Source organism: Diabrotica virgifera, chromosome 4 (genome assembly GCF_917563875.1).
Source record: "Diabrotica virgifera virgifera chromosome 4, PGI_DIABVI_V3a".
Classification (NCBI taxonomy): Eukaryota; Metazoa; Arthropoda; class Insecta; order Coleoptera; family Chrysomelidae; genus Diabrotica; species Diabrotica virgifera.
Window position 1 is genome coordinate 239561104 of NC_065446.1, and position 15000 is coordinate 239576103.

At 33.6% G+C, this 15000-nt stretch overlaps 1 protein-coding gene across 5 annotated transcripts in view; it reads right to left on the reverse strand.

The window, feature by feature from the left end:
* Nucleotides 1–432: 432 nt before the first annotated feature.
* Nucleotides 433–15000, reverse strand: part of LOC114327157 (TBC1 domain family member whacked) — a 54607-nt gene continuing 40039 nt past the window's right edge. For 4 of the 5 annotated variants that reach the window (XM_028275690.2, XM_028275697.2, XM_050648822.1 and 1 more), the window contains exons 7-8: nucleotides 13793–13905; nucleotides 433–10114 (exon numbers count right to left, since the gene is read on the reverse strand). In XM_028275690.2, coding sequence (XP_028131491.1) covers nucleotides 10111–10114; nucleotides 13793–13905 — 117 coding nt within the window. In that variant the 3' untranslated portion in view covers nucleotides 433–10110. Of the gene's footprint in view, nucleotides 10115–13792; nucleotides 13906–13992; nucleotides 14032–15000 lie in introns of those variants that run through there. The other variant, XM_050648823.1, reaches the window with a different exon arrangement.

Here is a 15000-nt window from a genome sequence, read left to right on the forward strand (position 1 = left end):
AACAGACAAGCAATAGATATTGTGAGGTGAGATCTTCTATCCAAGCCTAAATATTTCAACTATCTTTTACACAGAGATATGTAATAACGTTTTCCTCTCTTATTCGGCCCGGTACGCACACTGCCACAACCCGTTTGTATGTAAATATTGCATTAAAAATACCCGGACTCGGCACTGACCCGGAACGGACACGGCCCGGGTATGTATAAATGGGCCTTTAAGAGTCTATATATGGTGGGGGTACATTTACAGGGTACAAGGTTTACCTCCATGTGATTTTCTGACACTCTTGAGTAACTACAAAAATCCCCGCTTGGGCTCCCCTACTAAAAGGTTTTGGCGATATTTTTTAATTTCGAGGTGGCAGCATTTGAATTTGTTTTTTGTATTTTTCAAATTTCCCGTCATCACTTATATATGAATTAAAACAACTTTATCTTTCAAATATATATTAAATTATTTTACAAATAATAACTAGAGTTAATTTCTGACTATACAAATAAGAAAATCTCACACACCTGAAAATTGTTAACCAAACATAAATATACAACTTAAAGAACGCGGTGCGGAATAAAAATATACAATAGCAATTGGGGTGCAAAATAAAACGAATAAAAACATACTAGCTAAACTAAGAAACAAGATGCCATAATTATACCACGGTGTCAAAAGTAAACTAAAATGATAGAGGAAAGCTTTTGACATAGTTGAGAATCATAAAATAATATCAAAACATTGAAAAAATGCAACTAAAAAATGTTTTTTTTGTAAGTTTTGATAAGTCAAAATTGGTATCATTCTGTTGATGATGCAAAGGAAATCCATAAAGAAAAAATTTCCTGTAGCTGGCTGTATACCATTAATTACAAAAATTAAAGAAAAAAATCTGTGTAAAAGGTATATATACCTATAAGAAAACCCCAATAATGAGTTGGCTTTCACCTTTCTCTTTGTAAACACAGAGAAATCGACTCGACCACCCACATGCTTCGCGGATTAATCATATAATGCTTTGAGGTATCTCTTTAAATTTCATCCATCGTCAGGATTTAGTATACATGTCAATGTAAGACTTTAAGGGTTTTATCCCATGTATTTTTGGTGGTTTAGCATGTAGAGCTTGCACAGAACACTGATGATGCTCTCTTTAGAGCGAAAACGTTCCGTTTTTTAATGTAGCACCTTATTGGGGTTTTCAAATAAATATACCTTTTACACAGAAGATTTTTTTCTTCAATGTTTGTACAGGAAATATTTAAATATGCTCCGCAACAACTTAACAATATATTACATTTTATCTAACTTCTAACAGAGTTGCTAAATTGGAAACAAAGAATTGGTACAAAATGCGGATTCCTTAATACCACACAACTTTTCCAATGCCAATACTTCTTTTTAATGTGCGATACTAAATTATGAGTATAGGCAGCTTATGTAAACCTCCCTTAAATGTAATAATATACAATCGTTTCCGATTTGCAATTATTTTTGGTTAACATTTCGTCGAGGAATTAGATTACCTAAAGATCCGTTGCTCACACCAGGTCTCTCTCTTCGTCAACCATTTTCCCTCCACTTCTGAATGTACATAGGTATATCTCCCAATTGCATCCATCTTTCAATAATCCACTGTTAGCTGGCTTCTGCTGTTATGTCATTTACCCTTCTCTTCGAAGGTCTTCCCATGCTTCTTCTAGTCCTCCTTGGTCTCTATTCTAGGATTCTTTGTGCTCACCTGTTATCATTATATCTGGCTATGTGACTGGCTCAGAGTCATTTCATTTTTGTAATTTCTTCCATGATTTATCCCTGATCTTCGTTCTACGTATTACCTCGGTGTTTCTAATCTTGTCTCTCAGTGACATTCCAAGAATTTCTATTTTTATTTTGTAGTGCCTCCAAGCCGTAGGTACAAACTGGTAGTATGAAAACATAATAAACATTTAGGTTTTTATGAATGGAGGTGTTTTTCAAGATGCTAGTTTACCGATCATACATTCTAAAAAGTACCGGTTTAGAGTATATTGGAACATCAAAATGCATTATAAAACCCCAACAAGAGGAACTATCATCTTGATTGTATTGAAAAATTGGCCGTAAAATTGTAGTACACAAAGAGCTGCATATTCCGTATTTATGGCCCCCTTTTCTATTGTATGTCATGTCGATGATAATATATGAGGTCAGAGTTGCCAGATGTGATTTTATAAATCCCCCACTTAGAAACTGAAATTCCCTCAAATTGAAGCTCAACTTCGCCAAATTTAAATTTTATGTCGTATTTTAATAAATTAGTAGTCATATGTAACGAACAGTAAACCAAAATTATACTACTTATCAACAGAGGGCGCCCTATCGTCTTCGATTATATGAGAGTATAATTTACAGTTCTATGTACACTCGCAAATTTAATTCACCATAACCCCTTATAATTCCACATAAAATCCCCCAACTATTTCTGCTTAGAAAAATTCCCCTAGACGCTTTCAAATTACCCCAAAGTTGTGGGAAAATACCCCAATCTGGCAACCCTGTATGCTCAGTACATAACTTGTATCATAATTTAAATCCTCCGTTAAGACACAACTTTAGCGTTTTTGATTGTAGTTTCTTAAAAATATGGGTACAAATGCGGAATATTTAGTACTATTACTAGCGTATTAGGTTTAAACCAAAAACATTTTTGAAAAAGTTGAATAAAATCTCTTATTGACCAACTACAGTATTTTTTTTAATACTTTCAGTAACTCTGTACCGTCAAAGATTGATTACCAATTTGACTTACAATCGAAAGTCTTGTGTTTAGCGAAAAATTGCAAATAATAAACCATACAGTAGATAATTATTTCAACAACTTTCGGTGTGAGATATACAAATGTTGGCGAACAGTGGGAACCAAAAAATAGTATTTGATTCTTGAACAAATAATATTTCCTTCAAACTTATTACAAACTTCTTACAAACAATATTAAAAAAAAATATTTAAGGTAAAGATATGTTTGTTTTACTGGCCTGAGTCACAAAAACAACTGTGAATGCTGTTATTATTAATATACACACTACAGTTTATTCGCATAAGCTATGCACTAGATGTAAACAGCAGTTGACAGCGATCTCGTCATCTACAACAAACGGGATGGATATTCCGTTGTTTTTGAATATTTTTGGATAACAGTTACTTGTATAATCGCGTAAATTATTCATTAATTTAATTAATCGGATTATTTTTTCACTATCTACGTATTCAGTGATTACAAAAATTTATATACTATACAATAAAAACTAATAATCGAGGAAAGAGCAAAAGGTGATTTTAATAATATACTTACGTATTTTTTATGGGAAATAAGCCACAATTTTATAAAAAATTAATTTATTAACGTTTCGAAGCCCAAATCGGGTTTCGTTGTCAAAATACAAAATACAAGGCTTATTTCCCATAAAAAATACGTAATTATAAAAATGCCACAAGGAAATAGCTTCAGAACAACATTAATAATATACTGTTACTATGGAACGAGTAGATAAATTTTGAACACCTTTAACAACTAAAATCGTTGTTTACATGCAGTGCACGTCTGATTGAAATTTAGTTTAGATGTTTTCATTTTAGCGTTAAAGATTTTCCTGAAGGATTTTCCACAGGATGTAAATCACAGCCGAGTGAATAATATCAGGAACAGTTATTTGAGCTGCGGTTTAATATTATGAATTTTATATTTGGATATAAAAGGATAATTAATTGATATATTGCCTAATCCAGGATCAAAACTAAGATGTCCCGATTTTAAACATCAATAAATATACAAAAATCCTCAAATTTTTGTTTCTTCACATCTAAAAACTCAATTTTCCATAACAAAACACTAATTTAAACAATTTTTGGCATTTTCTAAACAACGAAACCAATTTAAGCACATTTTGATCCTATCGGTACAGTTTTATTCAAGAATCAGCTAAATATATTTTTTGTCCCACAAACGTGAAAAATGTTACAAAACATTGCAGTGATCCCGTAAAAAAACAAAAGCTACCTACTAGGTAAGCATTTGGTATATAAAATATATGTACCTACTAATGTGTACGTTACGATTTCTTCTCAGGTGCTTCATTCATAAAAAATATAAATATATAAGAAAAATTGCACGTAAGTTGACAAAATGAAACTCAACAAACGCTAGTGTTCCCTCTAGAAGACCTTTGCTGCCTTTAGAGCCTTTTCAGACGAGGATACTGTATCCGAGATGCAGATATTACATAAATGGAGCTTTTCACACAGGACGCACGACGCATACAGTAAACTAGATTCCGAATTCTGTATCTCGGACCTTCCTGTCACCGGCGACTGAATGTGTATGCAGATGCAAAAGAAACATTACGTCAAATGAGTGCTTTTAGACGAGGATACTTTTGCACCACATTCCATAGACGCATGATTTTCTGTCGAATACTTGTGAATGAGCAACGAAAGGAAAAAAGGTGTTCTTTGAATTATACTGTGTTAAGTAATGGAGCGTGCTGTATTTGATAATGACAAATTCATTTGTTTGGTACATCCAAATCCCTGTCTATGGGATACAGCATCGCCAGATTCTTCTTTTTCTTTTTGTGCCGTCTTCTAACGAAGGTTGGCGATCAATTGTTTAAACGCTTCTCTATATTTTGCAAGATTACTATCGTCAGATTACTGTATCAAAAATATAACCGCACTGCACTGTTAATGTTTACATACTGACGAGCATGCCTGTGAATTCGATACTGCAGCCGTCGCAAATTATGTATCTGGCATTTAGTATCCTCGTCTGAATTTTTTTTAAAAGTAGCGAACTGATTCTGCGCTCTTAATAGGTTTGTTCCAACACAACGAAAAACCACCATGTAATGATCACGCTCTTGCGCAGTAAACAAAATATGTTCCAACAAACAGATGATCGTTCATCGCATCGTCCTTCCGTGTGTTCCAACAAAAATTGTGATCGGCCAGTGAAACTTTCGTCACGATCATTTCAGTATAAGGATAAACGCAAGTACTCGTTGGGCTGACCTGCGCATAAAAACGGTACAAGCAGTTTCGTGATGATTTTTGGACCGTACAAAAATTGTATGTTGGAACAAACCTATTGAAAAAAAACGACATATCAGGATTTCTCGTAGACTACAACACAATAAATTTGCTTGACTTTCTCAAGGTCATAGAAAAACACTAGAGTCATTGATTCTGTTGTATTCACACAGTAAATGCTATATAAAGTTTGTCATTGAAGATTAGGTGAAATTGAAGCAAAATTAGATAAAAACCATGTGTGCAAATAAGTTCCCAACAATATATAGCAAAAAGAAAAATTGTAGCTCTCACTTTGTACGAATATTAACTCGTGTGTGGATTTTAGCACCGTATATTAGACATTAATGCAAGAAAAGGTTGAAAATACCAAGTTATTGCGATGCTCTTCTAAATATTTTAAGTGAAAAATCTTTATTTGTACCAAAGACTACTTTTATATTATTTGAAGGTCCTCAAGGCAGTGGCGGCTCGTGATGTTTACAATAGGGGAGGCTATACCTAACTGTAAAATATCTAGACAAATTTGCACTAGCAAAAAAAATCCGCCAAAAAAATCTAATTTAAGGCCCCATTTTTATGACCATTTTTTATTTACATTTTATATCATCATAATTCATAATTTCATAATATCATATCATTTTAAAAATAGTTAGTATAATTGTAAAAGTGTATTACCAGTTTGTGTCGTTTATTTGTTAACAATTCTATCTCTGTAAGTAGATATGCATATCAAAATAAATACAGATTTGAAGTTTTGCAGTCCATACAGGTTGAAAGTTCACATTGTTTAAGATGATACTCAACTGATTTTTTTTTAATTCTTAAAGCGGCTTACTCTGCGAATCCAAAAACAAGGTAACTTCCCGATATTTTGCTTTGCATTACAGATATCGGAAAAAGTTATTTAAACAAGTTGTTCCAAATATTATTCTAATCCCACATACCAAATTTCATCACAAAATTCGCACTTTTAGTTTTTCATTATTTGTAGTCAGGATCCTAAAATCCGCAGAGGAGGCTGCTGGCCGTAAAATCTCACTTGCCCGATCTCCGGGCAGCGTGTGCGTTAAGCGATGCAGCTCCTAAGGAGACCGGGTCTCCTTAAACCATCCTTAACGCTCGCTCTGGGCTACGCGGAGCATTGGCAAGTGAGATTTTCCGGCCAGCAGCCTCCTCTGCGATTTTAGGATCCCGACTACAAATAATGAAAAAACTAAAAGTACGAATTTTGTGCTGAAATTTGGTATGTGGGGTTAGAATATTATTTGGAACAACTTGTTCAAATAACTTTTTGCGATATCTCTAACGCCAAGCAAAATAACAAAGTAAACAAAACAGTGTAGTGTATGCAATAACAAAGTAAAAAATTTATGGGGAGGCTAAGCCTCCCTTGCCTCCTCTGACCAGCCGCCACTGCCTCAAGGTATAAATCAAGTACATGTTACAGGCGTTTCATTGGTTACTTAGACGTTATGAGTGCTAATAATCACTTAATTGTTATTCCTCTGTACAGGCCACAGAGGTTACGCTCAAAAGATAGCAGAGAAATAAAACGTTTGACTAATCGGCAAGCCAGGAATATGCTAAATGTCAAAAAACGTCTACAGTCACCATCTTGTGGAAGTGGTACAGTAGTAATCGACATCCTAAGTCTTGACGTCACAAAATTGGGTGGAGCTTATATTTGACTCCAAACAATTTTGTTTATAATGTTAAACACTCATAAGGAATTTTTAATTTATTGTTTACGTGGTTTGTATGACACAATAAGACTTTTCATTTAGGTATTTAGTTAAAGAAACGTGTCAATTAAGAGATTTTTATTCGTTTTTGCCCAGGTGAGTTAATTTAATGCAATGATTAGAACGTAAACAGTTTTGAGGTTATGTTTATTTCCAACCACTAAGGAATAAAAACCACCTGACCAAAACCGAATAAAAATCTCTTAACACGTTTCTTTAACGAAATACTTAAATGAAGTCTTATTTTGCCACACAAAGCACGTAAATGAAAAATTCCTTATGACCATTTAACGTTACAAACAAAATTCTTTAGAGTCAATATAAGCTCCTCCCAATTTTGTGACATTTGTGACGTCAGACTTAGGCTGTCCATTGTGGACGGCCTCCAAACGCCGCAACGATCGATTTTTTTGATCAAAGTATGGGAAATTATAGGTTTTGGAGAAATCTTGTAGGTTTTTGTTCCAGTTTAAATAGAAGAGAGAAGCCAAATTACACGATAACCAAATGACACGTCAAAACAGTTTATACAATTCGAAAAATAGGGTTTTAGTCCATGATTTATTTATTAATAACTTCTAACAGAAGTTTCCTGAATTGTAGTGATGTTCCTGTATTATGGCACAATGTCATTTCTGGTACAGTAGATCTGAGTCTTAGATTACACTGAAGTATGCCTGTGACTCAATTACGTACATTAAAGCCTTTAAATTTCATGTACACTTCTTATAACAATTTAATAACTCTTTATTTAATATAACTGTTACTTTAGAAGGACTTTAAGTTCCTTATGCCATAATTTGCAAAGAACTACGACGACAAATAAAAAAAATTAGAAATGAATTCATTAAGCGTTGTGCTATTTTCTGTATGATAGTTTTTATCCAATTTTCATGAATAAAGCTATATTTCTCAACAAACTTAGTGTAAATCATTGCTCTTAAGATAGACCCACACATTCAAACAGATTTAAAACAGATTAGAACATATTATAAATTAATTTCTTATAAATCCACAGTGATTTCTGACCCCTTACAGATAGTTCTCTAAAATTCCTACTACAAAAAGTATAGCAAAATCTTACAATTAAACGCAGCCAAACCGTGTTACTATTTGCGGTGGGGGTGGTGCCACACGACGTCATATCCAGTTACCTGGCCAGTTCCATTTTTGGCTACCTTTTTATGTAAAACACCACACTGTACAGCGTTTTAATTTGGAACAATAATCTATAACAGCAATATTTAAATGTTACTTTGTTTAAATTGCGATAAAATACGAAATACACAATTTTTAGAAGAAATATTAATATATAATAAAACTATTAATTTGCAAAGCTTGGATCTCACAGACTTTGCGCGACGATTGCTAAGAGGAGCGACAACCGCGGATTAACAAATCGAAGTTTTCAGTTGTTTTTCGAAGGCTTGTTCTCATTTTGTTGATTCATTCAACAGTTTCCCGTTCTTTTTAACAACGCCTCAGTACATTCTAGCTAGACGACACGGTTTGTGACATCTGGCTTGCGAAGTCAGAGAGGGAGTTGTGCTGTATCTACTGACAGCTCTAATATACAGGGTGGGCCAAAGAAGGCAGTCACCTCGATATTTGGCAGTAGTATTTCATACTAGTGACGTCATACATCTAAACGTGATGACGTAATCGATGATTTTTTTAAATGGGAATAGGGGTCGTGTGGTAGCTCATTTGACAGGGTGGTCAATTCTTTATTCAGTAATATAAACATTAATATCATTATTTATACAGGGTGACCAAAACATTTTTTTTGAATTAAATTAATTGACGCAAAAAGAAGAATGTATGTAATTTATTTAACTCAAAATACATTGTACTGCTGTCAGAAAATAGAAAAAAATGTTTATTTCACAAATAAACTTTTCTTTTCGCTTAAATTAAATCACAAACAGCCTTCCACCTACCTCTTAGCAGTTAAGCGAAAAGCAATGTTTATTTATCAAATAAACATTTTTTTTTATTTTCTGACAGCAAAAGAATGTATTTTGTGTTAAATAAATTCATACATTCTTCTTTTTGCGTCAATTAATTTAATTCAAAAACTATTTTTTTGGTCACCCTGTATCAATAATGGTATTAATGTTTATATTACTGAATAGAGAATTGAACTCCCTTGCAAATGACCTACCACACGAACCCTATTCCTATTTAAAAAAAATCATCGATTACGTCATCACATCAAGATGGATGACGTCACTAGTATGAAATATATAGGTATCAAAAAATTGTAATTTAAAAATTAAAATTGACCTGTTTCGGCATTTCTTTAAAATCTAATAACTACTGCCAAATATCGAGGTGGACTGTTTTCTTTGGCCCACCCAGTATATTTATTAAATATACTGAAAAATAAACTCAACTGCTGGACTAACTATTAAATAATGTAAGGAATATTTGGACTTAATCGACAAATTTTAACAGTTTTCATGTACGTCTTTATCTTAAGAGCAATGGAATTAACAAAATACTGGATTTGGTTACACTTCTGCGTTGGTCCCGAAACATCGACTAGAACCAAATGAACTACTATATCCATGACGTCACACGAGAACGAAACAACCAATATACATTTCCAATTAAATTAGCAAAAACATGCCAAGAAGTTTTTGAGAAAGTGTTTATCCAAATAATTTGCATAACCCAAGAACACACTTTATATTATATATGATTCTTTGCATTTTATACCCTACCAGAATCATTATTGAAGAAGATATTGTAATATGTATGCTTTGAACCATTTTTTGAACACTCTTTGGTTAAAAGTTATAGAGAAACCCAACAAACTAAAACCAAAAAGACACTAGTCACATTTTTCACATGCTGTCACGCTAGAGCACTTAAAAATGAATTTAAAATGTTAATAATATACATTTGTTGTGAAAGATCTGATCTGTTGTTCATCCCTCGTGTGACGTCTGAGTTAAGTGATCCATTACCGGCGAAAATATTACAATAAAATAAAGTAAAGAATAGTTTTCACAACAACAAAATAAATTTTTATTCTCAATTCAAAAAGTTTTTTTTTGTAATTTTTCAAAATAGATGCAAAAGAGTATCAAACATTGTAGCAATTTTCTTTGAGTCTTCCTATGACTAAGCGAAGAATTTATTGTTAAAAATATATTATCACTTGTAAATTACAAATATTCTCTCTTAAATAAATCTGTAAGTAGATATAGGTACGATTCTGTGTTTTTGTCGATTTTCCACCAAACGACAATAAATACTGACGACGACTTGGTTGCCGAAACCAACATTTGGGAAATATTACCTGAAAATAAGGAAAATGTGCAATTAGAATTCATAAAAACCATATTTCAAGCAACACGTAATTAATAGATACGAATTAATAAAACCAACCACCATATTCTCCAGATTTAGCACCGTGTAACTATAATCTCTTTTCAAAATTGCATAAGATGGCTCGAAACTTCTACTAAATGACAAAAGCGCTGGAAAAAGTTTTTTGTGTTATGAAAAATAGCTCAAATTTTGCGTTTTCTTACTTAGATACTGTCAAACTAGCTTCGTACAATAACGGCCGATGAAAAGAAGCTTCCAATTAGCGAAAATCAATAAAAATTTTACTTTCCTCTTCTTTAAATTGTGCACTTCGGCGTAAGCATCCACCGTACATTGTCTTGTAAGATGAGATGTTAGATATTCAGGATAAAACTATTCTATTTTTAGCAGCATTGCGAAGCATTTCGTAACTATGGATTCGTGTCCATCGGCAAATCTTATGCTGTCATGACATATTTTTACGTCCTAGACCTCTCTTACCCTCTATATTTCCTTCTAGTCTTTTAAGCTTTGTTTTTAAACCAAGAGGAGTAAACTAAAAAGACAGATTCACACCCAATAAAGTCACTAGAAATATCACCAAATACATCTTCTTTTTTGGTTGATCATATCGACCTTTGACGTTAATCCATAAAAATTATATTATACTAATACGTCGCTAAAGAGTTCTAAAAACAACTGTTTCTTATATAAAAACAGACTAAAAATCTAAAAATTAAAGGAATAACGTAGAAAATACAAAAAATCGTTGATATAACTTAATTAACCTATGAAATGCCAATAGTGTCAAAATTTTATAAATGTCATTAGTGTCAAAATTTGATAACAGTCGAGTAAACTTGCCTGAGGTTGGACCAATTACAAACAAGCTTTACGGTGCGGGAAATTTGAATTACTCATCTTGGTTTAAAAACAGACTGTTTTTATAGTAGGTACTAGTTCATTCCGTAAAAGGGACCAGATCAAACGTAACACCAAATAATATAGACCTTATAGAAAGGTACTGCCCTGTAACGTTTCAGCATAGGATTTTGTGCACCAACTGAGCAGGTGCATGTGGCCTGACAATGTTTACGGTATTTTAAAGGGACAAATAAACGTGACCATCTGCTCCATTCAAACTCTTCTTCTAGGAGAGTATATGTTCTTTGGTAACACTTTAGCATCTTGTATCTTAGGTTGAAGTCCAACTTGCATCAGTCAAAAATTTACGAAGTTTAAAAAAAAAGCATTTTTGTCTTGTTCTACTCTGCTCTTTATTTCAATCCCAGCGTCCCAACTAGTGTTTAGCAGACAACCCATGTATTTAAACTACATGACTTGCTCGATTTCTTCTCTAGATACCTCTAGATATCTTTGCATTTGGGTAATCATTTCTACCTATATGTATAGTTATTGTTTTTGTCTTATTGATATTTATTTTCCACAAGAACAAAAATACTGATGGAAAGGTGTGAAATGAAAATAGTCGGAGATATCACAGGAAAATCATTTTGGGACAGACAACGTAGCACAGACCTCAGGCAAAGCTGTATTATACAGTGATGAGCGCGCTAATAACCGGCAAAATAGCTCAAAAAATGGAAAACATAGTACATTGCGAAAAAAAAGAGATTAAACTAGTGGAGGTGGAAATTATCGTTATAAACGTATTAATTAACATTACATTATATAGTTTCCCACCTTTAGACGTCTGTGACAGGAGTATTTTATAAAATTCTACTGTGACAGTTGTCATACTCCTCTGATACGTCTAAAGGTGGAAAACTATGCAATGTAATGTTAATAATTGATACGTTTATAACGATAATTTCCACCTCCACTAGTTTCATCTCTTTTTGTTACGCAATGTATTATGTTTTCCATCTTTTGAGCTATTTTGCCGGTTATTAGCGCGCTCATCACTGTATAGAACTTAAATGACTGCGGATACTGAAAAGAAAAAAGAATGGTATAGCCATATAAGCAGAATGGGAGAAGGGAGACTGGTAAAGATAGCACGAGACAGATTAGCAAACGGCCGAAGGAGTATAGGAAGGCCAAGGAAGAGATGAAGTGACAACCTGGACATCTGATGAGGAGGCATCCGAAGATGAAACATGCGCGAGCCTATTAAGGAAGCAGGAAGAAGAAGATATTTATTTTGCAAACCCAAAGCTGTATAAGTCATTTTCACGTGTAAGAGTTAGATCATTTAATAGGAAGCTCTTCGATGTTATGTGCCACGATGCCTTTACATCTCTTAAATATTCTTGTGTGTAGTATTCTGTAGAAAAGTTTTAAAAAGTGACTCCTTATACGCCTGGATCCCGCGTACCAAAAAAAGTTTATAATAGCAAGCTGAAAATTTGTTAATAGCTAACGGTGTCTAGTTTGATGTACGGGAACGCTGGAACAGGGAAAGTTTTAATTGTGGAACAGGTTACAGGTTTCGAACATCAGATTACGAAAACGTCCCATGTATTTTGTCGGACAGAACTTCCAATTGAATTTTTACCCTTTCATTACACTCTCATACAAAAATCAGACTGCTATTTATCACCAACATAATTCCTGTCATTTGACATGTTTTACGTGTCCGACTTATTAAAATGCCCAACATATTTGTCGGACAAACATTTTTTTCTATATAAAGTTTGCTATTGAATAATCTTACAAACAATCTGCTAATTTTCACAATCATAAACTTGTCAAGAAGACACTTTCCACAATCAAAATCACGTTCCACAATTATTTTAAAACTTCCCCTGTTCCAGTGTTCCCGTACATCAAAGTTTGTCCGACCCGACTAGACACTGTTAATCTATTAACAAATTTTCAGCTTGCTATTAATCAACTTTTTTTTGGTATGCGGGATCCAGGCCTATTAGGCTTATTAGCTGGTGGTACTTGACCAAAGTCAACCTTTTGGAATCTGGTCTGTATTCTAGATATCAATAAATAGCTTCACAATAATGTCTAGATTTTCTTCATGAATTGATAACTTGATTGTTTCTACATACAGATCAACTGGTTCTGAGGCTTCGTCACTTTTATAGTTTGATAGCGTGTACAAACTCGGCTTTCAAAATACTTGGGCCATTTACATGGTCTTTCAAATGGAACAAATTAGCTGTGTAAATTCTCCAGGTATTAAGTATATCGCGAGGGTCTACTATGAGTTCATCTTGGTAATTATGTATACCAGATACCAGTTACTTGATTTTTTGTTAAAGATCCTAGCAATTTTCTTAATTTTCTGGTGGAGATTGAAGCTGTCGCCAAATTTATATAGGTTTTCAGCTTCGGTGCCAAGTGTAGTCAACCAGATATGGATTTTCCTCTAATTGACATTGATATGGACTTCTTCTCTTTTTCTTGATGTACCTATCCGTGACGAATGTTCGCGATTATCATGACACTCTTATCACAATCTTATGACAATCTTATCTGCAGCAGCGAAAAATAAAAGGTGCACAGATGTTGTGTTGAACCAAGATGTTCTTCTTCCTGGACCTCGCTTTCCAAATATTTTTCCTTGCAGGATGTCTTGTAGGAGGGCATATCTGGATTGATATGGACTTAATAATTGATATGGACTTGGGACAGCCAATTTTTCGGGTGATTTAAATGAAATATTAATTGAATTAAAAAATAATACACTCACCTTAGTTTGTCTTCGGCGGCCGCTTTGGCATTAGCTTCTTCAATTCTTAATCGCTTTGTTTGTTTTTGGTGCTGCTCTTGGAAGTCTCTTTCAGTTATATCCAGTCTATTAATCTAAAAATGAAAGAAAAACTTCATATTTGACGTTTCCGAAACTAAAACATGGTAGGGGAGCAAAGTATGCTAAATTTTCAGTCACTCGAGCGTTATGGGGAACTATTGGGTTGAGATTATTAGGTCCTAAAACCAAAAAAAGTTAGGTAAAATTTTCTATTTTAGTGGGGACTTTACATTTTTAAGTTAATTTTCCATTTCCAACAATCGTTTTTCCGATTATAGCGCCATCTATCCATAATTCGGAAAAATGTCTCGAATAAAAGTTGCTTATTTTCACGTAAAGAATCCAAATCTGCAATAAAAATTTGGGAGTCCCATTTAAGATTTTAAAGTAACCCCCAACCCCACCTCCGTGGGGGGTCCTGTTTGGTACAATTCGATAGATTTTTCAAAAATATTGAATAAGTGTATTTTGCAGTTTTTCGATCTGGTGTTCATTTTGCGAAATATCGCGGGGTTTGTATTTAAAATTTTAAATTTACCCCCCATCCCTTTCCGTGGGGGGTCATGTTTAGTACCATTGGATAGATTTTTGAAATAGTAAAGACGTATTTTTTAGTTTTTCGATCTGACGTTCATTTCGCGAAATATTCGCTTTTTTGTGAAACTTTTTGGCTCGCCCATTTCCTTACGCCCCCACCCCTGAAATCGTCAGATTTTTTAAATATACACTCTTTTGCATGTACAGTGGAACCTCGATAACTCGGATTAATCGGGACCGCGGCCGATCCGGGTTATCGAAAATCCGAGATAGCCGGAGAATATGGTAAAAATGAATAAAATACGGTATACTTACAGATAAACTCCGTTAGAATTGAAATAACATGAAATAGATTTATAAATATGCACAGTACCTACTCATTAAAATTACTAAAAAAAACACCAAACACAAACGTAAGCAAACGGAAGCGAACAATACAAGACACACAATACAGTCACAACAATGTAATGTTATTTAAGAACAGTGAAAACTAAAACTAAAGACCATTGTTTATAAAAGAATTTTTTAAATAGTCTTTCCTAAACAATGCTAAGACAGTTTGAAATAAAAAGGAATAGGTATTTTTACTACAGACAGGTGGCTGTTGTTTC